At 45.6% G+C, this 22,093-nt stretch overlaps 5 protein-coding genes across 5 annotated transcripts in view; 2 read left to right on the forward strand and 3 right to left on the reverse strand.

Moving 5' to 3' along the window:
- The window catches only part of LOC148079326 (kinesin-like protein KIF2A), a 46,361-nt gene extending 44,395 nt beyond the window's left edge, over nt 1–1,966 (reverse strand). The window contains exons 1-5 of the mRNA XM_087790841.1: nt 1,702–1,966; nt 959–1,053; nt 690–806; nt 576–630; nt 358–474 (exon numbers count right to left, since the gene is read on the reverse strand). Of these exons, the coding sequence (XP_087646967.1) occupies nt 358–474; nt 576–630; nt 690–806; nt 959–1,053; nt 1,702–1,759 (442 nt within the window). The 5' untranslated portion in view covers nt 1,760–1,966. The remainder of the gene's footprint in view (nt 1–357; nt 475–575; nt 631–689; nt 807–958; nt 1,054–1,701) is intronic.
- Nucleotides 1,967–1,984: 18 nt separating this feature from the next.
- On the reverse strand, nt 1,985–8,271 carry helq (helicase, POLQ like). The gene is made up of 18 exons (XM_087790837.1): nt 7,856–8,271; nt 7,238–7,796; nt 6,994–7,172; nt 6,258–6,458; nt 6,122–6,194; nt 5,961–6,058; nt 5,742–5,840; nt 5,539–5,684; nt 5,029–5,268; nt 4,825–4,966; nt 4,628–4,732; nt 4,242–4,437; nt 4,024–4,181; nt 3,500–3,598; nt 3,250–3,423; nt 3,066–3,179; nt 2,261–2,395; nt 1,985–2,198 (listed from the first exon to the last, which is right to left on the reverse strand). Exons 1-18 carry the CDS (start codon nt 7,877–7,879, stop codon nt 2,043–2,045), a joined length of 2,898 nt encoding a protein of 965 aa, XP_087646963.1. The 5' UTR covers nt 7,880–8,271; the 3' UTR covers nt 1,985–2,042.
- Nucleotides 8,272–8,495: 224 nt separating this feature from the next.
- mrps18c (mitochondrial ribosomal protein S18C) lies at nt 8,496–9,878 on the forward strand. The gene is made up of 6 exons (XM_087790849.1): nt 8,496–8,585; nt 8,656–8,699; nt 9,186–9,272; nt 9,341–9,398; nt 9,472–9,531; nt 9,714–9,878. The coding sequence occupies exons 1-6, from the start codon at nt 8,525–8,527 to the stop codon at nt 9,788–9,790; spliced, it is 387 nt and encodes a 128-aa protein (XP_087646975.1). The 5' UTR covers nt 8,496–8,524; the 3' UTR covers nt 9,791–9,878.
- A 152-nt stretch (nt 9,879–10,030) lies between these two features.
- On the reverse strand, nt 10,031–12,512 carry abraxas1 (abraxas 1, BRCA1 A complex subunit). Its single transcript, XM_087790844.1, has 9 exons — nt 12,424–12,512; nt 11,930–12,020; nt 11,834–11,870; nt 11,708–11,774; nt 11,455–11,651; nt 11,088–11,207; nt 10,941–11,025; nt 10,773–10,884; nt 10,031–10,715 (listed from the first exon to the last, which is right to left on the reverse strand). The coding sequence occupies exons 1-9, from the start codon at nt 12,502–12,504 to the stop codon at nt 10,426–10,428; spliced, it is 1,080 nt and encodes a 359-aa protein (XP_087646970.1). The 5' UTR covers nt 12,505–12,512; the 3' UTR covers nt 10,031–10,425.
- Nucleotides 12,513–12,625: 113 nt separating this feature from the next.
- Nucleotides 12,626–19,996, forward strand: gpat3 (glycerol-3-phosphate acyltransferase 3). Its single transcript, XM_087790851.1, has 13 exons — nt 12,626–12,819; nt 13,016–13,212; nt 13,270–13,336; nt 15,337–15,625; nt 15,679–15,753; nt 15,813–15,902; nt 15,989–16,082; nt 16,850–16,965; nt 17,045–17,100; nt 19,218–19,303; nt 19,365–19,493; nt 19,555–19,634; nt 19,738–19,996. The coding sequence occupies exons 2-13, from the start codon at nt 13,069–13,071 to the stop codon at nt 19,865–19,867; spliced, it is 1,356 nt and encodes a 451-aa protein (XP_087646977.1). The 5' UTR covers nt 12,626–12,819; nt 13,016–13,068; the 3' UTR covers nt 19,868–19,996.
- Nucleotides 19,997–22,093: the final 2,097 nt, after the last annotated feature.

Consider the following 22,093-nt stretch of genomic DNA (forward strand, 5'->3'; position numbering starts at 1 on the left):
ACGCATTACACATCTGTATACACACACAACACATCTGTTTACACACACTACACATCTGTATACACACCCAAAACATCTATAGATACATACAACACACCTGTAGACACACAATATACATCTGTAGATACACAAAGCAACACACGCTACACATTTGGGGACAGACACAACACGTATGAAGACACACACAATGCGTCTTTAGACACGCACCACACATCTGTAGACACACACAACACATCCCTGGATGCATGCTACACATCTGTAGACACACACTACACACCCGAAGACACACAAAACACAGAGACACAACATCTAGAGACACAACAACATCTTGAGACACAACAACATCTGGAGACGAACCGTTCTGCTGCTGGAGCAGAGTCTGGTTCTGGACGGCTTGGCTGCAGATGGCAGGTGGAGGAGGCTCTGATTGGCTGGTCTGACTGGGTCGGGCTCTGGTGGTACCGACAGCTGCAGCTGCAGAGAAACACTTGTCAACACAGGACATGTTCTACTGCCCCCTGCTGCAGAGGAGGAGCAACGCAGTCACACATCTGGAGACGGTTCTGTTCGCTCACCTCGATTCTCTCTCGGAGGATGGTCTGGTTTTGGGATCGATGTGACCCGTTTGGCCTGAAAGAGCAAGAAGCCATGAGACAAACACACACACACACAAAAGAACACACACCTACCTTGGGGACTTTGCTGGTCTTGGGCAGGTTGCTCGGTGGCTGAGCGGCTTCTGGACTCGGGATCTCTTCTTCAGGGGCGATGTCAGGGTTCAGAGAGAAGATGCTCTCCAGGTCAATCTGAGTCAGAACAAATCATTCAAATACGAACCCGACTATGATGATCTCCCACCTGGACCAGTTCACACTTGTCTCGTCATGGGTCAGCCCATGACCCCATGACCCCTGACATCACCTGCCTATGACCATCACCTGGTCCAAAGTCTTCTCACCTCTTTTCCTTTGGTGTCTCCATTCTCGATCCACTCCACCGTCACACTGTCGTTGTCTTCGTGCAGCGAGGTCACCATGGCCTGGTGGATCCGACCTGGATGCACACAGGACACGGGTGACCACTATGAGACCACCACCCCCCAAAAAAAGAGATCCTCTCTCTGGTCTCTTCCCCTGTAAGACCCTGCGAGGACCAGACCCACCCATAGAACTCTCTCCTCACTCTGGCCAGGGAATGTCTCGGTACATTAAGACCCAAGACAGCAGAGATACATGTACCAGGTCCAGATTAGCCCACAAGATCAGACGACACCCTGCCATCCCCGCTACCGGGTCAGCCGGGGTTCGGCGGAGAATGTGGGTGTGGCCCGTCAATCATCATCATCATCAGTCTCGGTCCAGCAGGCTCAGTCGATGATTTGACAGCTGGTACCGGACCCATAAAAGACAGTGGATTCTCGGTACCGATCACGTTCTCGTCAGAGCCGACAGGCCGGGTGGGTCCGTCTGGTCCAGCACAGCGCAGGTGTCGGACCGCGACCAGTCAATGGACACCAGGATTCGACCCGGTTCGGTGGCTTCGTGCGCCGCACCCGAACCAATACCAGTAACGGTATCGGTTCGTGTCTCATCCGAGGATGATGATGATGTAGCCGCGTGCTAGCTGGGCTGCTTCAGAACCGGCGTGTGTGTGTGTGTCAGTGTGTGTGTGTGTGTGTGTGTGTGTCTGATCCTAACGTACCGTCGCTGCGTTTGATCTCCACGTAGATCCCGACCAGAACTTTACCGAACCTCGCCATCTCCGTGCGTGTGCAGCCACAGCGGGGCGCGTGCGCGTGAGGCGGCAACTTTGATGCTGCCGCAGCAGCCGAGGTCAGAGTGAGTGCGCATGCGCGGGCCCCAGAGCATCTCCTGACGTCATTAGCATCATATCTGAAGTTCGCTCCGTTTGTTTTTTTAATGGTCCGTTGTCTACGTCACACGTGAGCCGAACGACTTCTCTGGACCTGAAGATGACACGGAAACTCTCTCCAGAAACTTTATTGTCTCGATTTAAAATAAAAACGTAAAATGATGCTGAGGTCAGCTGGTGTCAGGAGGTGCTGAGGGGAGGTCAGCAGGGTCTTCGGGAGGTGCCGAGGAGACGTCATCAGGAGGTGCTGATGGGAGGTCAAAGGGTTTGGTCATCAGCTGGTCCACCTCCTCCTGCAGCGCCGCCGTCCGTTCCCTCAGCAGCATCTGGACACACGGGGTCGATGAGAGGTCACACGATGAGCAGGTGGGGTGCAGGCGACTCTCACCTGGGCCGAGGCCACCATCATGAGAGCCTGCTTCTTGAAGAGGTTCTGGATGGTCTTGCAGAGGAGCGCTGGGTCGGCGCTGGCCAGGTGACTCGGCGTCTTGTAGCCGGCGCTGAGGAGCTGCTTGGCTCGAGACTGAAGCAAAAGACAAAAACAAGGAAGTATATCAGGACCATCAGAAAATTGAAGCATTTAATTATTGATTAAACTAATATTTTATATGTTGAACGGTTGAATTGGTTATTAGTTAAATTATTTTCCATTTTCTCTAGATAGTTTCATATTACAATTCCAAAATACATCTTCTAAGATCAATGGTATTATAATAAAAAAAAATTAAAGTTACATTTAAAAGAAAAATATTAAATTAAGATAATTTATTTCGGAATTAAAGTGTAATATTAGTTAATCCTCATCATTAATTAAATAAGTTGAGGTCTTGACAGCACCAGGCAAAAGGTCGTTTATTCATGTTACAAATGCATGTATTTTCATCAGTTGCTGATCCAGCACCTCTTAACTTCCTCAGGACCTACAGAGAGAACCTAGTGTTCCACTAACTGATTAACCCAGATAATATTATAACATTCTGGGATAAGATGATCAAACTCTATATGTTGAATAAATCCTTATTTCAGTAAAAACAAATTTAACATTTCAGTAAAGAAATTACTTAATTCAATTCATTTAAAAACACCCACATTTAAAGATTCAACATTTGAAATATCAAATAAAATCTTTCAATATTCTGGTGGCGCTACTACACTGGGTCACTAAACAAACTGGGTTTCATAGCAGAACTGACCTCTGAGACCCCAACGACCTCCATCAAGGGGATCAGCTCCGACCTGACGCAGTAGCTGAGTCGTCGGGTCAGCTCGCTAAGTAACACTCTGAAGGGCCAGAGATCCTCCAGCTCCTGGGGAACAGAACCGCAAGCCCAGGTTGAAAGCGGATGTGACCCCGGACTCGAGGCGGGCCTGTGGTACCTGGGTGAAGAGGAGCACGCAGGAGCAGAAGGCCGACGACGAGCTGAGCAGCGTCTGCAGGAAGCCGCGGGTGAGCTGGAACATCTCGGCCACGCCCCACAAGTCCGTTTCCTTCAGCAGGCTCTGCAGGACCAGCGCCAGATAGACCCTCTGGACCACCTCCATGTCAGCACCCTGGAGCAGACGAGACTGAGGTGCTGGTCTGGGGTTCCACCGGTTTGCTCTGGTGTGACCATGTGGGTGACCTCACCTTCTTCACCGTCTGACCTACAGCTCTCCGGACCACCAGGCTCTCGGGAACGCCGAGGGACGCCAGCGTCTTCTGCTCCGACTCCGACAGGAGAGAGAACTGACGCACAGGGGATCGAGGTGTGTTTTAGGGGTGCAGGAGAATTAACTGAATTTAAATATTTCAATATTTTCTTCTCATGGTAATGTATCGATTAGTTTTCCTTTTTTGCTTTCAAATCATGATTCATCTTTATATTTTATTGGCATCGTAATAGTAGTCGTTTTATGGTTTATTTTGTATAAGTTGTGTATAAATTTAAATAATTCACAGCATTTTCGGTTGCAACTAAACTTCCTACAGCTACAGGAATAATGAAATCCCACCAGATCCCGGCGATGACTGAGGACAAGAGGATACAGTAAACTCCAGCAGCTTTTAAAAGCTGTTGTTTTGGTTTCAAAACAATTAAAAGCAGTTACGTCTCCATCAAGAGTCATGTGGTCTGTAAATTCTGCAACACCAGAGTCAAGTCAGAGCTTCACCTGTCTAAGGAAGATCCTCCAGTCAGGTTTAATCTGTGCCACCAGGTCGTACGGGGTCACCAGGTACAGCAGGTGCAGGTAACTGTTGAGCAGCAGACCCTCCAGGCCTCGGCTCAAGTCACGGTAGAGGCGGTCGGAGTGGGTGAGGTCCACCGAGCCTGTAGGGGGCGACAGCGTCACGCCTCACGATTTATTCTGCCACTCGTTCGTTTCGGTACCTTTGAAGGAGGCCCGGCCCAGGTCGCTGACCCTGAGGGTCCCTTCGGACATTGTGATGAGACCTTTGACCTTTAGATGCTCCAAGCTCTGGTCCACCACCTGCCACAAAGAGGTGGGAGAGCACAGCGCCTCCTGCTGGACGAACAGAAGAGTGCCACGCAGGAAGTCCCTCACCTGTTCCACTGTCTGGGCCAACTGCACAGAACCAGAACCAGAGTTAGGGATGTAGCAATGGTAAGGAAACCAATGGTGAAGAACTAATGAGTGATTTCTTTGATCGACTGACACAACATCCTGAATTAAATCTTGTTAGAAAGTTTATCAAACAAAAAATGAAACTGGAGGAACACGAGTCCTCGTGAGAAAGCCCTGGACTGGCTCAGACCTTCAGCCCGATGACGGACAGCAACAGGCTCAGAAGTCCTCTCCTTTCTTCAGCCAGTAGGTGACTGAGACATTTCTCCATCGGAGCGCACACCAGTGACTTGGCCTGCAGCACAAACAGATGCGGTGACCGCCTGAAGGTCATATGATCTACAGCAACATAAACAAACCCCAGGATTCCCTGGTTGCCGTGGTTACCATCAACCGATCTTTGTCCTGCAGCACGAGCACACTCTCTCCGACGGCGTCCTTCCCGGCTCGACCCGCCCGGCCCACCATCTGCTTGTACTGGTTCCTCTTCAGGAATTCGGTGGCAACGTACGGCGAGCGCAAAATGACCCTGGAACCGAAAACACCATCAGCTCCGCCACAGCTACGGATCACCTGCGTAGAGCGACTCACCTGCGGGCGGGTAGGTTGACGCCAGCAGCCAGAGTGGAGGTGCAGGTGAGCAGACACAGGACTCCACCGGAATAGGCCTCCTCCACCAGCTTCCTCTCCTCCCCCGTCAGACCGCCGTGGTGGTACGCCACGCCGTACGGAACCGTCCGCCGCAGAACCGGACACATGGAACCGTTGCCGCTGTTCTTCAGCTCCTGCAGCAGAGTCTTCTTCTCCTCCTTCTTCAGCTTCAGAAAGTCCCTGCACGACCGGGAGGTCAGGGTGAGGTTAATAACGGGTCAGTCAGAGGTCAATACCAGGTCAGTCAGAAGTTGGTTTGGGGTCAGTATCAGGTCAGTCAGAGGTCGGAATGAAGACAATATCAGGTCAGAGGTAAGTGTATGGTTAACATCAGGTAAGTCTAAGGTCAGTGTGTGTTGTCAATGTCAGGTCAATCAGAGGTCACCATGAGGTCAATCCGAGGTCACCATAAGGTCAGTCAGAGGTCAGTTTGAGGGCAGGCAGACTCACTCTCGGAGGTACTTGCAGATCATGGCGGCCACGTTCTCACAGTTCTTCTTGGTGGGGCAGAAGACGAGGCAGGAGTGTGTCGGGATGACCTCGGTCACCAGGGCGATGATGTGGTCAGGGTCCATCTTTTTCATGGAGCTGGAGTACTGAGCGGGGACAGGCTTTAACTCTCGAGTCGCCCAGACGTCAGACCTGATACTCACCTTGACGCTGAGGAGTCGAGAGAAGCGGAAACACTCGTCGGAGGCAGCGTCCACTTCATAGATGGAATCTCCGAGTTTGACAAACTCCTTCAGCTCTACCTGCACCAGACATTATGATGAGTCAGCATATTCGAGTAAGCAGAATATTAATCAGCATCTAATGATTCAGCAGATTTCCGCAAAACCATTTCCGCATAATTCACGAATCATTCATCTCACGGGTCTGAAGTCATTGGTGTAGTTTTCGGCCTTCAAGAACTCCTGCAGGTCTCTGACATTCCCAAGGGTGGCGCTCATCCCAATGATCTGTGTCATTTCTGGAACACACAGGTGACAGTTAGAGGTCACGACCTTGACACAGAGGTGGGAGTGTGACTCACTGCTGGCGAACTGGACTTTGCTCAGGGTCATCTCCACCAATGCTCCTCGGCTGCCGTCTCCCAACATGTGCAGCTGTTCACACAAGCGTCGTTACCGTCCGTTACAACTCCTCAGCAGATCGAGGTCCGGGCCTACCTCGTCCACCACCACCAGGCCCAGGTCCTCCAGCCGACCCTCCTCCACCAGCGAGTTCACCAGACTGTGGGCCTTCTCGATGGTGGCCACGTACAACGAGTGCTGATTCCGGCGCTTGACCGGAGGGAAGCGGCCCTTAGTACCCGCGTACTCCTCCACCAGGAAGTTCAGTTCCAGACCCAAGCTGGCCAGACCCTGGACCTGCAACACCAGAGCAGACTTCAGATGCAAGAACACAATTAGACCGACAAATCCAACACATGACTGACATCACAGCAAGTATGCTAGTTTTTTTTTCTATATATTTGTATGCCTTTAAAATCATATTTTTATTGTTGATAGTTCTTGTAGGGGTTGTTTTTCAATAAAGTGTGAATAAAATAACATAATTTGTATCTTTATTGACAATTATAAATATGTTCCTGGCATTTGATTATTTTTGCGTGTCTGGCCACGAGTCATTACGTCCTTCGCAGCCAAAAGCAACAATAACTGAGGACAAGAAGATACATTCGACCCCAGCAGCTTTTAAAGCTGACGTTTGGACATATTTTTGTTGCAAAACAAATGAAAACTGCTATGGCTTCATTCTGCAACACCAGAGTCAAGTACTCGACAATACTACAAATATACCTTTGTTCCTACAGTATCACAATATATTGTATTGTTGACTCTGTATAGAAATACATATCATATTGCCAGATTCTTAACAGTACACACCCCTAGTGGTCAGTACCTTCTCCTGGACCAGGGAAATGTACGGCAAGACGAAAAGACAGTCTCGCTTCCGACACAGAAGCTCTCTGAGGATGAGGATCTCCGCCACCAGAGTCTTGCCTCCGCTGGTGGGCAGAGAGTAGATGAGGTTCCTCCTCCGCTGGACACAGTCCAGGTTCAGACACGTCTCCTGCCAGTCTGGAACACAGCAGGAGGCGGATCAGAAACTCAGCTGTTGAATGAACAAGATACGCTGGTGTCACCATAAAGACTCTTGATGCCCCTCAGTCTGAAGATCAGATCCTTCACATGACTCGGGAGTCCAAAGAAAGGGCCCAGGTCTTGAACCTGGGAGGAAACGCTCTCCATGGCCTGCATGGCGACACTGATCTCCTCAGTGACCACCGCCTCCTTCAGCACGGCTGACCGAGAAACAGCAGCAGGAGATGCAGCGTTGTTGAGCATAGTCCTCCTCAGCAGTTCGCTGCGTCGCTTCGCCGTCGACGGTCTCGTACCACTGTCCTCAGCAGAAGTCTTGGTCGGGGTCGCGTTCCGGTCCTTCTCCAGAAGTTTGCATCTCTTGATGCCTCCGTGAAATGGGTCAGAGAAGTCATCCTCCGTGTTCTCGCTCAGGATCGAGTCCGTCAGAAGGTCCTGTCTTGGGTGTTTGACCTGACGCAGGGACGTGAAGTGGTTCTGCCGGTCCACCTGCTGCCCTCGCTGCCTCTCCTGGTCCTCCACATCGTCCAGCTGGGCCAGCAGGGAGGTGTCCTCCAGGAGACTGTCGTAGTCCCCAAACAGGTCCTCGCTGTCGCTGCAGAACTAACAACAGAAGGAAGAGTGAGTTACCGAGTCTGGTTCTGATTCACGGCTCCGCTCACCTCTGCTCCCTCCGGCTCACACATGGTGGAACCATCGAGGCATCTCAGGCGTCCCGGGGCTGCTGGACGTTTCCTGGCGGGAGTCAGGTGGCTCCTCAGGCCGTCCCTGGACCTCTTCCTCGGACAGACGCGCTTGACTTTGAAAGCTACTCAACCATCTTGTTTGTTGTTTGTTGGTTTGTTCTCTGTGTCCGACATTATGAACACTTGAGAAAGAAGGAAATAGTTTAAGTTTTTCTCACCAAAGATCACTCGCCTGATCGAGAGAGTTCACTGGGGCAGTTCTTGTGCTTTAGCGAGCTTTTTACATCCAAACAGACCCGGTCTTCACCTTCTATGTTGATGTTTGTTCAACAATCATGTTTTCATTTAGCCAAAACAAACCCAAACTGGCGGGCAACTAGGAGGATGAGCATCTTGTCACCGTGTTGCAGCGTAATATGTCCGCGTTTAATCCGCGGAACTATTAAACGTCCACGTTTTCCACGGCTCTTCGTTGAATAAAATATTAAATTAAATTAGGGAAATATGTGTTATTTTCGTTGTATTTTTTCAGACTAGGCGACACCACTAGACAAGTTCATTTAACCTCGCAATTGGGAGGAACTAAGAAACCAAGAGAGGAGACAAAACAGTGACGGACAGCTTCCGCTAAGCTGGTAGGTCAACATGTCCGCTCTAAAAGGACTACAGCGGCTCAAATCTGCTCTGCCTCTGCAGACTTCATCAAGTAAGTCGCCCTTGTATTTTAAAACGTTTTCATGTTGTCCGTCGACTTATTTCCGTCTTCGCCTCGGCAGGTTTACGGAGTTTCACGGCGTCACACGAACATACAACAGAGAAGGTGAGTAGTGCAGTCAGTAGGTCTGTCAGATTCATTGAATTATATGTAACAAGTGTCATGAGAAAGTACTTGAAAAGAAGATTCTTGTGATGTAAGGATTTTTAGGTGATAAATATTAAGACATTTATAGATGAAAATGCACACATTTATGGTCAACCTCTTTTGCTTTATATTTACCCCATTTACAAAAAGGTTGGTATCATGGGAAAGCTTGATAAACAAAAACCAGAGGTTATTTATTATGTAAGAATGATGTCAATCATTTTTGATCAATTAATTAAAGTTAAATTGCAAAATGTGTCTCTGAAAATATGCATAGAAAAAAAAGGAAATTCATAGCCCAGATTGAAGGAACTCGCCATATGTTGTTTAAATGTACAGATATAAACACAAAGCACATTTGCGATCAAACGTGAAACACTTTCAAGCACATGCCTACAGTGACTTCACTGTCCTTCTTTATGGTGCTGATGTTGTTCTCTGCAGATGCTGGTGAAGATGGACAACCCATACAAGGAGCCCGATAAGGGCTGCACGCTCTGTGGCGTGGCGGTGGACTTTAAAAACACACAGGTAAGTGGGTCGGATCCAAACCAGTTGCTCGGTTTTCTCTAATCATTTGATGACGGACTGACCCTCAGCTGCTGTCCCAATTCGTGTCCTCGCACAGTGGACGCATCTATGGCCGACACATCACTGGTGAGCATTCCTGTTGTCAGGGCAATGTTTTTCCGCTGCTGCTATCTTGACATCTCTGATGATTGAACGACAGGTTTGTGCGGGAAGAAGCAGAGGGAAGTATCCAGGGCCATCAAGAAAGCTCATTCCCTGGGTCAGTGAAACAACAAACCAATCATCATCGAGTTGTATTTTTTCCTTTGATTCTTTAAATCTTCTGTTTATATTGTTTATACTAAATTTATGCAATTAATATACCTTTTCAAATTAAGAAATATATTGATTTATTTTTTATTATTTCATGATGATTTCCTTTTTATCCCATCTGTAATACAGGTTTCATGTCGGTGACCCTCAAACACCCACAGTTCATAATGGACCCCAACATTATTGGGATCAAACCACTCAGCTAGACGAACATCGGGATCTTCTGTCTTAAATATTATTTGTACTGTGTGACACTTGACACCGATTCTGGTTTAATAAAGTTGGTTGATTTTCCTGCTCGTCTGCTGATCAATTTCTTCATCAGGTCCAGGCTGTATCATGATACAAGGATAACGATACCATATTGTGATACTGTAGTAACAAGGATAGATTTGTATTATTGTCAAGGCCGTTACTCTGGTGTTGTATTAACAGACCACATTACATGACAAAGTCGTAACTGCTTTCATTTGTTTTGGAATCAAAATATGTCCAAACATATTTTAAGGCTGCTGGAGTCGCTGTATCCTCTTGAAATTTGATGGTTCCTTTAGCTATGGAGGATGTTGCGACTGCCATCTAGTGGCCGGAAGCGTAATAGCAACCCATGAATAAAGCTGTAAATATATGCATGTTAATTGTAAACGCATCATTTTATTTTAGAAATCCTTACTAGACATAAACCATAATAGAAATACTAGGAGATTGCAAAAGCTCTGGCCTCATCTCTTCAGAAACAGCCAGCAGGTTTCACATCAGCTGTTGATTTTATACACTATTATTTTTTTGTTAAAAAATATACAGCCCGAGGTCCACATGGATCAGAACGAGGGTTCCAGACTCAAGTTCTTCTTCGGCCTCGTCTGCGGTTTTGTCCCGGAGAATCAAGGGAGCGTTTACTGGGTCTGAGATTCTGTGGTGATCCGATTGCATCCCGGCCTTCAAAGTCAGTGTCCGAGTTCACCACCATTGTCTCTGGGTCGTTCAGGTCCAGTCGCTCAGTACGGCAGGAGCAGTCAGGAACTGGGAACCCGTCCAGCGTGAGCGTGTGTGTGCAGTAGAGCGGTGAGGCAGAGAAGAGCTCTCTGACCGCCTCCTCCAGAAGCAGGTTCCTTTTCTCCACCGGCGGTCCTGTTGCAGAACCAGGTGTCATGAAGCCTGATCATTTAACCCACAGAGACGTCCTACCATCTTTCACTTGCAGCCTTTTCTTCTCCAGGACTTTCTTCCGGAGATCAGAAACTTCCATCTGCAGCATTCCAACACGACGTTCGCTGTCGACCACGGCGCCACACACGTCCTGTTTAGCAGGCCACGATTTAACAGGATGTGACATCACGACGGGAACCTTCTCACCTGTAGCTCCGACTGCAGCGACTCGTTCATCCTGCTCATCTCGCTCACGTCCCTGAGGGTCCCGGCTGAAGAGAAGAACTTGGACCTGTGGGATCGTACGCGTCATGGGGTGGGATGCGGTGGCGTCAAGACAAACATGTGACTTACCCGTGTCTGCTCACCGCCCGGTTGTAGCCGGCGGCCGAACACATCTGCGGCGCGGTCCAGTAGTGCGGCTGGTCCAGAATGCCGAGGTTGTGGATCATCACAGGAACATTGAAAAACTGACTTCAGACAAATAATAACAATGAGTGAATGTGTCTCCACGGATCTTGGTAGTATTACTAGTCCTAGTTGTATTGGTACTACAAACCTGCACTTTATTTATTTTGAAATTTATGAGAAGTAAGATCAAACTCTTAGGTATGAATAAAACTCTGATTCATCATGTTTTATGTAAGCTACAAAAAGTTTAAACATGAGGTAAGTGAGTTTTATTTGTTAAGTGGACTGAGGCAGAAGTCTGTGTACTCACCTGCACCGAGACACGAAGGCAGAGTACTCCACTCGATGGGTGGAGATCTCAGGTGTTACCTCAGTGGGCGTCAGCAGCATGAAGACCATGTTCGGGTTCGACGTCACCCTTTTCAGGCTCTCGTGGATTTGCCGCTCTCTCAAGGTCACTTGATGCTCCGAGTTCCGGCGCTGGCGGTACCATCCGACCACGTCCACCTGCAGATGGCGTTGCGGTCTCAGAGCCTGATTTGTCGACTCCAACTCCAACTTACCAGGTGTTCGTCGGCCAGGATCCTCTTCAGCAGGTCCACGTCCACCTCACCCACACGGGAGTAGAACCTGCAACCAACCAGAAGAGAGCTGTCAATCAACTCATTTCTTCACTGAAGGTCACTCACTGGTTGAGTCTGTGGCAGCAGACGAGCTTCTGGACATCTGCAGAAACAGTCACACGGTTAGGTCAAGCCTCGCCACACCAGGGTCATGTGACTCACTGACGCTCTCTTCCACTTGGATGTTGTCCATCTGAGAGTCGCTGATGGTCACCTGCTCGCTGACCGTCGCCTGTCCCACCATCAAGCCCTCCTGTCAATCACCACACATCAGCCTCCTTCAAGTTCTACTACGAGTCTATCATGAATGACATCATTCCACGATAACACTCAAATGTATGTCATTTAACTATATAAAAAATATTATATTTTAGTCTTTGCCAGTCATTTGTTGACGGTCCCTTATGTGAAGTCTCGTCAATGGCAACTCTTTGTAGTTCTTCTGTTTTTTAGCGATCGTTCGGTGGACATTGTTCTCTTTTAAAATGTAATCCTCGCCTATAGCAAGTGTATAAACAACTAAAATGTGCCGGGTTTGTATTTTAAAACACTTCTGCCATCATCGCACCAACTTCACTGTAGTTGAGCAGAAAACCACAGTTTAAACTTTTAACGCACAAAAGTACTTCATTCCGTCCGAAGACTCGGAATCTCACCACGTCCGAGTCGCTGTTGACGTGCTGGTACATCAGAGAGGCGAACACGATCCCGGGGACGCACACGCTGGCCTCCGCCATCTTGTCTGTTGTTGTTGTCTGCGTAACTGTCGCGCAGCGACGGCGCCTGAATATGCGCTTTGAGTGCGCAGCCTGGCGCTGCTGAGTCGCCGGGTTCGGGGGGGGGGGGCGGAGGCGGACTTTCGTTCAACTGTTGCTTTGAACCAAGTGATCCAAGTGGTCCAAGTGGTCCTGACCCGGGAGACAGAAACTACAGGTCCGCTTGAGAAATTATTTCAAGCCACATACTGAACCCCGGGCCTGTCACAGGTCAGGTCCAGACGTCAAGTCTCGCTCAGAATTCTGCGATCAAAGTGAACTTCCTGTGACGTCAACGTGAGTAACGGTACCGACCCAGGGCTGCAAAAACAGTTTTTTTTTTTATTAACTTGAATTCAGCTAAAATTAACAAAAATAATTCTGACTTTAATCTTACAGTTTTAAAGTAAATAAATAAATAATGATGACGTCACGTCTATCATAGAGAGGCTCACTCATAGAATGGTGGTTTGGTTGTTGGTTTTTGTTTCAGGACTGGTCCGGGGCGAGTGAGGATGATGTGATCTGGACCCTCCAGGTGTCACCATGGAGGACGTGTGGTCTGTGGCCTCAGGTGTGTTCCAGATATGGCTGTTCGTGGTGGTGGTTCTCATCATGCTGCCCGCCATGTTCGGACTGTCTCTGGGAGTGACGGGGGTCTACATCCAGATCCTGGTCCAGATCCTGGAGGTAACGCGCAAACTCTGCGGTTCCAGACCTGGGATTCACCCTCTCTCACTCCTGCAGTGGGCCACGCTCCGGATCCAGCGAGGACGGCAGCACCAGCCCAGCGTGCCGGTCCCTCTGCCTGATGGTGAGTTCACCTTTGTGGTGCGTTCACTGACACCTGGCTGGAAGGTGAACATATTAAATGAACTTGGTGGGACCTGATGTTGTCATGTGACCTCCAGTTGTCAATCAGCCGTTAATGATTACAAGGGTCTGCAGCTCTATCCCGGAGACCAGAAACTTCCAGAACCACGATTCGAGACCCGAGGCGGTCATGAGGGTCTACGTGGTTCTGGTGGTCCGAACGAGACACTGAGTTCTGCTGTTGACGGATTAGTTTCAGCTGCGAACCCACACCATGTGACTGTGTGTGAGTGAGTTGGTGTGAGTCCGTGTGTGCCTGTGAAAGAGTGTGTGTGTGGGGCTGTTGGCTCCTCTGATTGGTCAACCGCTGATGATGCAACCTAAAATTGTGAAATGATAAACCTAGTTAAGTAAACAAGTCTGTTTTACCTGAAACTAAAACATATTTAACCTAGAAGTGAAGGGAAACTCTCAGATTTTCGGTTTTACTAAACAGGCCGAGTCTGTTACCGTGGCAACATATTTGCTGAACCAAAGCCTTCGACATAAGCCCAGGTTTCCGCTGCAGATCAAGAGATGATGATCAGATCCCGATGGATGTTATATCACAGTAGTAGTAGCAGTGTCTGTCTCAAAATATAGTTTAAACCATGAAAGATCCTGTAACTGCATCCAGCCTTAGAGGGGCGGGACAAAGATGTGCCGACCACAGAGAAATATTTTTTTTGTTCTTTTTCACACTCATGTGGACATTTTTAGATGGTTTGAAATAACATCACCTTTTTATTTGTGCATGCGTGGTCATAATGTTTTTAAATATAATAATATTCTACAAATGTGGTCATAATGTTTTTAAATATAATTATATTCAACACATGCGGTCATAATGTTTTTAAATACAATTATATTCTACACATGTGGTCATAATGTTTTTAAATATAATAATATTCTACAAATGTGGTCATAATGTTTTTAAAATAATTATATTCAACACATGTGGTCATAGTGTTTTTAAATATAATAATATTCTAAACATGTGGTCATAATGTTTTTTAAATATAATTATATTCAACACATGTGGTCATAATGTTTTTAAATACAATTATATTCTAAACATGTGGTCATAATGTTTTTAAATATAATAATATTCTAAACATGTGGTCATAATGTTTTTAAATACAATTCTATTCTAAACATGTGGTCATAATGTTTTTAAATATAATTATATTCTACACATGTGGTCATGTTTTTAAATACAATTCTATTCTAAACATGTGGTCATAATGTTTTTAAATATAATTATATTCTACACATGTGGTCATGTTTTTAAATACAATTATATTCTAAACATGTGGTCATAATGTTTTTAAATATAATTATATTCTAAACATGTGGTCATAATGTTTTTAAATATAATTATATTCTAAAAATGTGGTCATAATGTTTTTAAATACAATTATATTCTAAACATGTGGTCATAATGTTTTTAAATATGTCTAGAAAGGCTTTATATAAATAGAGATTATTATTATTATTATTATTATTATTATAATTATATTCTAAACATGTGGTCATAATGTTTTTAAATATAATTATATTCTACACATGTGGTCATGTTTTTAAATATAATTATATTCTACACATGTGGTCATAATATTTTTTAAATATAATTATATTCTACACATGTGGTCATAATGTTTTTAAATACAATTATATTCTAAACATGTGGTCATAATGTTTTTAAATATAATAATATTCCACACATGTGGTCATAATTATTTTAAATTTCAACATATTCTACATATGTGGTCATATTTTTTTAAAATATAATTATATTCAACACATGTGGTCATAATGTTTTTAAATATAATTATATTCTACACATGTGGTCATAATGTTTTTAAATATAATAATATTCTACACATGTGGTCATAATGTTATTTAATATAATTATATTCAACACATGTGGTCATAATGTTGTGAAATGTGTGGTTGTCTCAGGGATCATCGAGCGAGGTGATTGGTCGATGGAGGAGGAGCTGCAGCAGCTCAGGTGTCGAGGGTCTCGGGTCAGGGGTGGGTTCTACCTGAGCGACGTCTTGTACTTCCACAGGAAAGGTTTGGAGAGCATCGTGGACGACCAGGTGACTCAGCGCTTCTCCTCGGAGGAGCTGGCCTCCTGGAACCTCCTGACCAGAACCAACCAGAACTTCCGTTACATCAGCCTCCGTCTCACCGTCTTCTGGGGCGTCGGCGTCTTCATGCGTTACTGCCTCCTCTTCCCGCTCAGGTGAGTCCAGCAGGTGCAGGTGTGAGCGTGTGTTCATTCTCCGCTCGTCCCAGGATCACCCTGGCAATCATCGGAATGTCCTGGCTGGTGTTGGGGACCACTGTGGTGGGCTTCTTGCCCGAGAGCAGGTACTGACCCCTGACCCCGCCCGAGGACATGTTGGAAGGTGACCTGCCGTGTGTTTCAGTGCGAAGGACTGGCTGAGCGAGCTGGTCCACCTCACCTGCTACAGGATCTGTGCTCGCGGCCTGTCGGCCACCATCAGTTACCACAACAGGTCGGTACCGTCAGGTACCACCACAGGTCGGTACCAGGAGGAGACCAGCAGGTCCGGACTAACACCTGCACGTGTCGTCGCCACAGAGAGAACAAGCCGAGGAAAGGAGGGATTTGTGTTGCCAACCACACGACACCCATCGACGTGGTCATCCTCGCCAACGACGGCTGCTACGCCATGGTGTGTGTCTGTTTCAGTGTGTGTGTGTGTCACTGTTTTCTGTCTCAGTGTGTGACTGTGGGTGTGTGTATCAGTTTGTGTGTGTCTGTGTGCGCCACTTTCCCAGTGTGTGTCTGTGTGTTTCAGTTTACCCGTTTGTGTGTGTCTTTCAGTTTGCCTGTTTGTGTGTTTTAATTTGCCAGTTTCAATGTGTTAGTTTAGTTTATTTGTGTGTGTGTCAGTGTGTATGTTTTAGTTTCTGTGTGTGTGTGTCAGTGTGTATGTTTTAGTTTCTATGTGTGTGTGTCAGTGTGTATGTTTTAGTTAATGTGTGTGTGTGTCAGTGTGTAAGTTTTAGTTTGTGTGTGTGTGTTTCAGTGTGTATGTTTTAGTTAATGTGTGTGTCTGTCAGTGTGTATGTCTTAGTTTCTGTGTGTATGAGTGAGTGTGATTTTTTTTTTCTTGGTAAGTATGTGCATCAGAATGTATTTGTCAGTGTGTATCTGTGTGTGTTTGAGTGTTTATGTGTGTGTGTGTCAGTGTGTATCTGTGTGAGTTTGAGTGTGTATGTTTGAGTGTCAGTGTGTATCTGTCTGTGTGTGTGAGTGTGTGTTTCAGTATGTTTGTCAGTGTGTGTGTGTGTTTGAGTGTCAGTGTGAATCTGTGTGTGTGTGAGCGTGTGTGAGTGTGTGTTTTTGTTTCAGTGTCAGTGTGTATCATAGTGTGTGAGTGCCACCTCATGTTTCATTGTGACGTAGAAGTGATGACATCATCACTGTCATGCTCAGGTGGGTCAGGTGCACAGGGGCCTGCTGGGAGTCATCCAGAGGTCAATGCAGAGGTCATGCCCCCACGTTTGGTTTGAGAGGTCAGAGATGAAGGATCGCCACACGGTCACCAACAGGTGAGAGAGTTGTTGGACGGTGACATCATCAAGGGGACCTGAGTGATGTTCGAGACTTGATGACGTCATGTGACTGCAGACTGAGGAATCACGTCGCTGCTAAAAACAAACTGCCCATCCTGATCTTTCCTGAAGGTAAGAGATGAAAGTGATGAGGATGACAGTGAAGAGGAGGAGGATGAAAATTAGGGTGAGAATAAAGATGATTACGGTGTTGAATATGGTGAAGAAAGTGAAGTTGATGATTAAGGTGAAAATAATGATGGTGAAGATGATGATAAAATTGAAAATGAAGGTTGAAATTAAAGTGATAATGACAAGGTGATGAAAGTGAGGTTGATGAAGATGAAGGTGTTAAAGATGGTGATTACAGTGAAGATGGTGGAATCTAAAATGAATGTGAAAGGGAAGATGATGATGAAAATAAAGTGATGATGATGATCAAGATGAAGGTGTAGAAGAAAATGATGAAGGTGAAGATGGTGATGAAATTGAAGATGAAGGTTAAGGTAAGGATGATGATGACAAGGTGATACAAGTGATGATGAAAGTAAAGATGAAGGTGAAAATGATGATGAAGGTGAAGAGGAAGATGATGATGAAGGTAAAAAGAAGATGATGATGAAAGTGAAGAAGAAGATGATGATGAAGGTGAAGAAGAAGATGATGCTGAAGGTAAAGAAGAAGATGATGATGAAAGTGAAGATGATGGTTAAGATGGTGATGATGACGATGAAGGTGAAGAAGATGATGATGAATGTGAAGATGATGATGATGATGATGAAAGTGAAGATGAAGATGATGGTGATGAAGGTGAAGAAGATGATGATGAATGTGAAGATGATGATGATGAAGGTGAAGAAGATGATGATGAAGGTGATGATGATGAAAGTGAAGATGAAAGTAAAGGTGAAGATGATGATGATGATGATGAAGGTTATGATGATGAAAGTGAAGATGAAAGTAAAGGTGAATATGATGATGATGATGAAGGTGAAGATGATGAAGATGAAAGTAAAGATGAAGATGATGAAGATGAAGATGATGATGATGATGATGATGATGATTAAGTAAGTAAGTAATTTTTATTTGTATAGCGCTTTTCCAGACCAGGGTCACAAAGCGCTTAAAACATCAAAACAATATTCAATAAAGTATATATTTTAAAGATCAAGATAAAACTGATAACACAACAGGAAGATGAAGATGATGATGATGATGATGAAAGTGAAGATGAAGGTAAAGATGATGATGATGATGATGAAGGTGAAGATGATGAAAGTGAAGATGAAGATGATGATGATGAAAGTGAAGATGAAGGTAAAGATGATGATGATGATGATGAAGGTGAAGATGATGAAAGTGATGATGAAGATGATGATGATGAAGGTGAAGAAGAAGATGATGATCAAAGTGAAGATAAAGGTGATGATGGTGATGATGATGATGAAAGTGAATATGATGGTGAAGGTGAAGATGATGATGGTGATGATGATGTTGAAGGTGAAGATGATGAAGGTGAAGATGATGATGATGTTGAAGGTGAAGATGAAGATGATGATGATGAAGGTGAAGATAATGATGAAGTTTAAGATGATGGTGAAGATGATGAAAGTGAAGATGAAGGTAAAGATGATGATGATGAAGATGATGATGATGAAGGTGATGATGATGATGAAGGTAAGGATGAAGGTAAAGATGATGATGATGATGGTGAAGAAGAAGATGATGAAGGTAAAGAAGAAGATGATGAAGCTGAAGAAGAAGATGATGATGAAGGTAAAAAAGAAGATGATGATGAAAGTGAAGAAGAAGATGATGATGAAAGTGAAGATGAAGGTAAAGATGAGGATAATGATGATGAAGATGATGATGATGAAGGTGAAGATGATGATGATGAAGGGGAAGATGATGATGATGAAGGTGATGATGCTGATGATGAAGGTGAAGATGATGATGATGAAGATGAAAGTAAAGATGGAGATGATGATGATGAAGGTGAAGATGATGATGATGAAGGGGAAGATGATGATGATGAAGGTGAAGATGAAAGTAAAGATGGAGATGATGATGATGAAGGTGAAGATGATGATGATGAAGGGGAAGATGATGATGATGAAGGTGAAGATGAAAGTAAAGATGGAGATGATGATGATGAAGGTGAAGATGATGATGATGAAGGGGAAGATGATGATGATGAAGGTGAAGATGAAAGTAAAGATGGAGATGATGATGATGAAGGTGTTCCACAGGAACGTGCATCAACAACACGTCGGTCATGATGTTCAAGAAGGGCAGCTTTGAGATCGGGGGAGTCGTGTACCCAGTAGCGATCAAGGTGACGCTCCTGGACCTACTGTAGACCACCAGGGTCAGCACTGACCCTTGACTTGTCCCAGTATGACCCGCGCTTCGGAGACGCCTTCTGGAACAGCAGCAAGTTCAACATGGTGAGCTACCTGCTGAGGATGATGACCAGCTGGGCCATCGTGGTCAACGTGTGGTACCTGCCCGCCATGACCCTGCAGGTGGGTCCCCCGCACACTCGGCAGAAACCTCCCCAGAACTGACCCTCTTCTGTGTGTTCAGGAGGGTGAGGATGCTGCTCACTTCGCCAACCGGGTCAAGTCGGCCATCGCTTCTCGGGGAGGTCTGCTGGACCTGGCATGGTAAGACCTGTTCCAGTCCTGGTCCTGCAGAGGAGCCCGCACACTCACTGTGTGTGTGTGTGTGTGTGTGTGTGTGTGTGTGTGTGTGTGTGTGTGTGAGCAGGGACGGGGGTCTAAAGCGGGGGAAGGTTAAAGAATCGTTGAAAGAAGAGCAGCAGAGACTCTACAGCACCATCGTCATCGGGGACCAAACCTCCAACCATCATCTCTGCCCTGAGTCAGCTGACCTCTGATACAGTGGTACTGCACCAGCAGGAGGCGCCACCATAACAAGTGAAAATAGACGAGTGAGTGAATGAATGAATGAATGAATGAACTATTTTACTGGTCAGTTGTGATTTCCTGGAGATTGTTTGTGGAATGAAAATGGTCAACAACACTAATAAAAAAATATTGTATTAAACATTTGTGTGTCATCCTGAGTCATGAAGGTGTTTCATGAAGGGGCTGCATTCACTGACCCTCCTCAATGATGCTGCATTCACTGACCCTTTTTAAGATTGCTACATTTATTGACCCTTTTCAATGATGTTGCATTCACTGACCTTCCTCAAAGATGGTGCATTCACTGACCCTTTTCAATGATGGTGCATTCACTGACCTTCCTCAATGATGGTGCATTCACTGACCCTTTTCAATGATGCTGCATTTACTGACCCTCCTCAATGATGCTGCATTCACTGACCCTTTTCAATGATGCTGCATTCACTGACCCTTTTCAATGATGCTGCATTTACTGACCCTCTTCAATGATGCTGCATTCACTGACCCTTTTCAATGATGCTGCATTTACTGACCCTCCTCAATGATGCTGCATTCACTGACCCTTTTCAATGATGCTGCATTCACTGACCCTTTTCAATGATGCTGCATTTACTGACCCTCCTCAATGATGCTGCATTCACTGACCCTTTTCAATGATGCTGCATTCACTGACCCTTTTCAATGATGCTGCATTTACTGACCCTCTTCAATGATGCTGCATTCACTGACCCTTTTCAATGATGCTGCATTTACTGACCCTCCTCAATGATGCTGCATTCACTGACCCTTTTCAATGATGCTGCATTCACTGACCCTTTTCAATGATGCTGCATTTACTGACCCTCCTCAATGATGCTGCATTCACTGACCTCCTCAATGATGCTGCATTCACTGACCCTCCTCAATGATGCTGCATTTACTGACCCTCCTCAATGATGCTGCATTCACTGACCCTCTTCAATGATGTTGCATTCACTGACCCTCTTCAATGATGCTGCATTTACTGACCATTTTTTAATGATGGTGCATTTACTGACCCTTTTCAATGATGCTGCATTTACTGACCCTCCTCAATGATGCTGCATTCACTGACCCTCTTCAATGATGCTGCATTTACTGACCATTTTTTAATGATGGTGCATTTACTGACCGTTTTCAATGATGCTGCATTTACTGACCCTTTTCAATGATGTTGCATTCACTGACCCTCTTCAATGATGCTGCATTTACTGACCATTTTTTAATGATGGTGCATTTACTGACCCTCTTTAAGATTGCTACATTTACTGACCCTCCTCAATGATGCTGCATTCACTGACCCTTTTCAATGATGCTGCATTTACTGACCCTCCTCAATGATGCTGCATTCACTGACCCTTTTCAATGATGCTGCATTTACTGACCCTCCTCAATGATGCTGCATTCACTGACCCTTTTCAATGATGCTGCATTCACTGACCCTTTTCAATGATGCTGCATTCACTGACCCTCTTCAATGATGCTGCATTCACTGACCCTCTTCAATTATGTTGCATTCACTGACCCTCTTCAATGATGCTGCATTTACTGACCATTTTTTAATGATGGTGCATTCACCGACCCCTTCAATGATGGTGCATTTACTGACCCTCTTTAAGATTGCTAAATTTACTGACCCTCTTCAATGATGGGGCGTTCACTGACCCCTTCAGTGATGTTGCATTAACTGACCCTCCTCAATGATGGTGCATTCACTGACCTTCTTCAATAATGGTCAATTCACTAGCCTTCTTCAATCATGGTGCATTTACTGACCCCCGTTAAGGTTCTACATTTACTGACCCTCTTCAATGATGGTCAATTCACTGACCTTCCTCAATGATGCTGCATTTACTGACCCTCTTTAAGGTTGCTGCATTCACTGACCCTTTTTAAGGTTGCTACATTACTGACCCTTTTCAATGATGATGCATTCAATGACCTCCTCAATGTTTCTGAGTAATCCCAATGCTCAAAAACACGCAGCAACAGGTTTTGTCAGAAAAGGATCATGTACTTGAGCTCGGTGGGAAACATTCCAAAAATGTTGTCGTTTGTCGATTTCAGTTTTTAGCTGGTTGAAGCTGTTTCCAGGTCCAGTTTGCTGCCAGATTTCATTTGTGAGAAATTTATTCAGACTGCGTTGAAGCTGTTGAACCCCCACAAACACAGATGTT

The sequence above is a fragment of the Callionymus lyra genome, chromosome 5 (genome assembly GCF_982586985.1).
Source record: "Callionymus lyra chromosome 5, fCalLyr1.hap1.1, whole genome shotgun sequence".
NCBI lineage: Eukaryota > Metazoa > Chordata > Actinopteri > Syngnathiformes > Callionymidae > Callionymus > Callionymus lyra.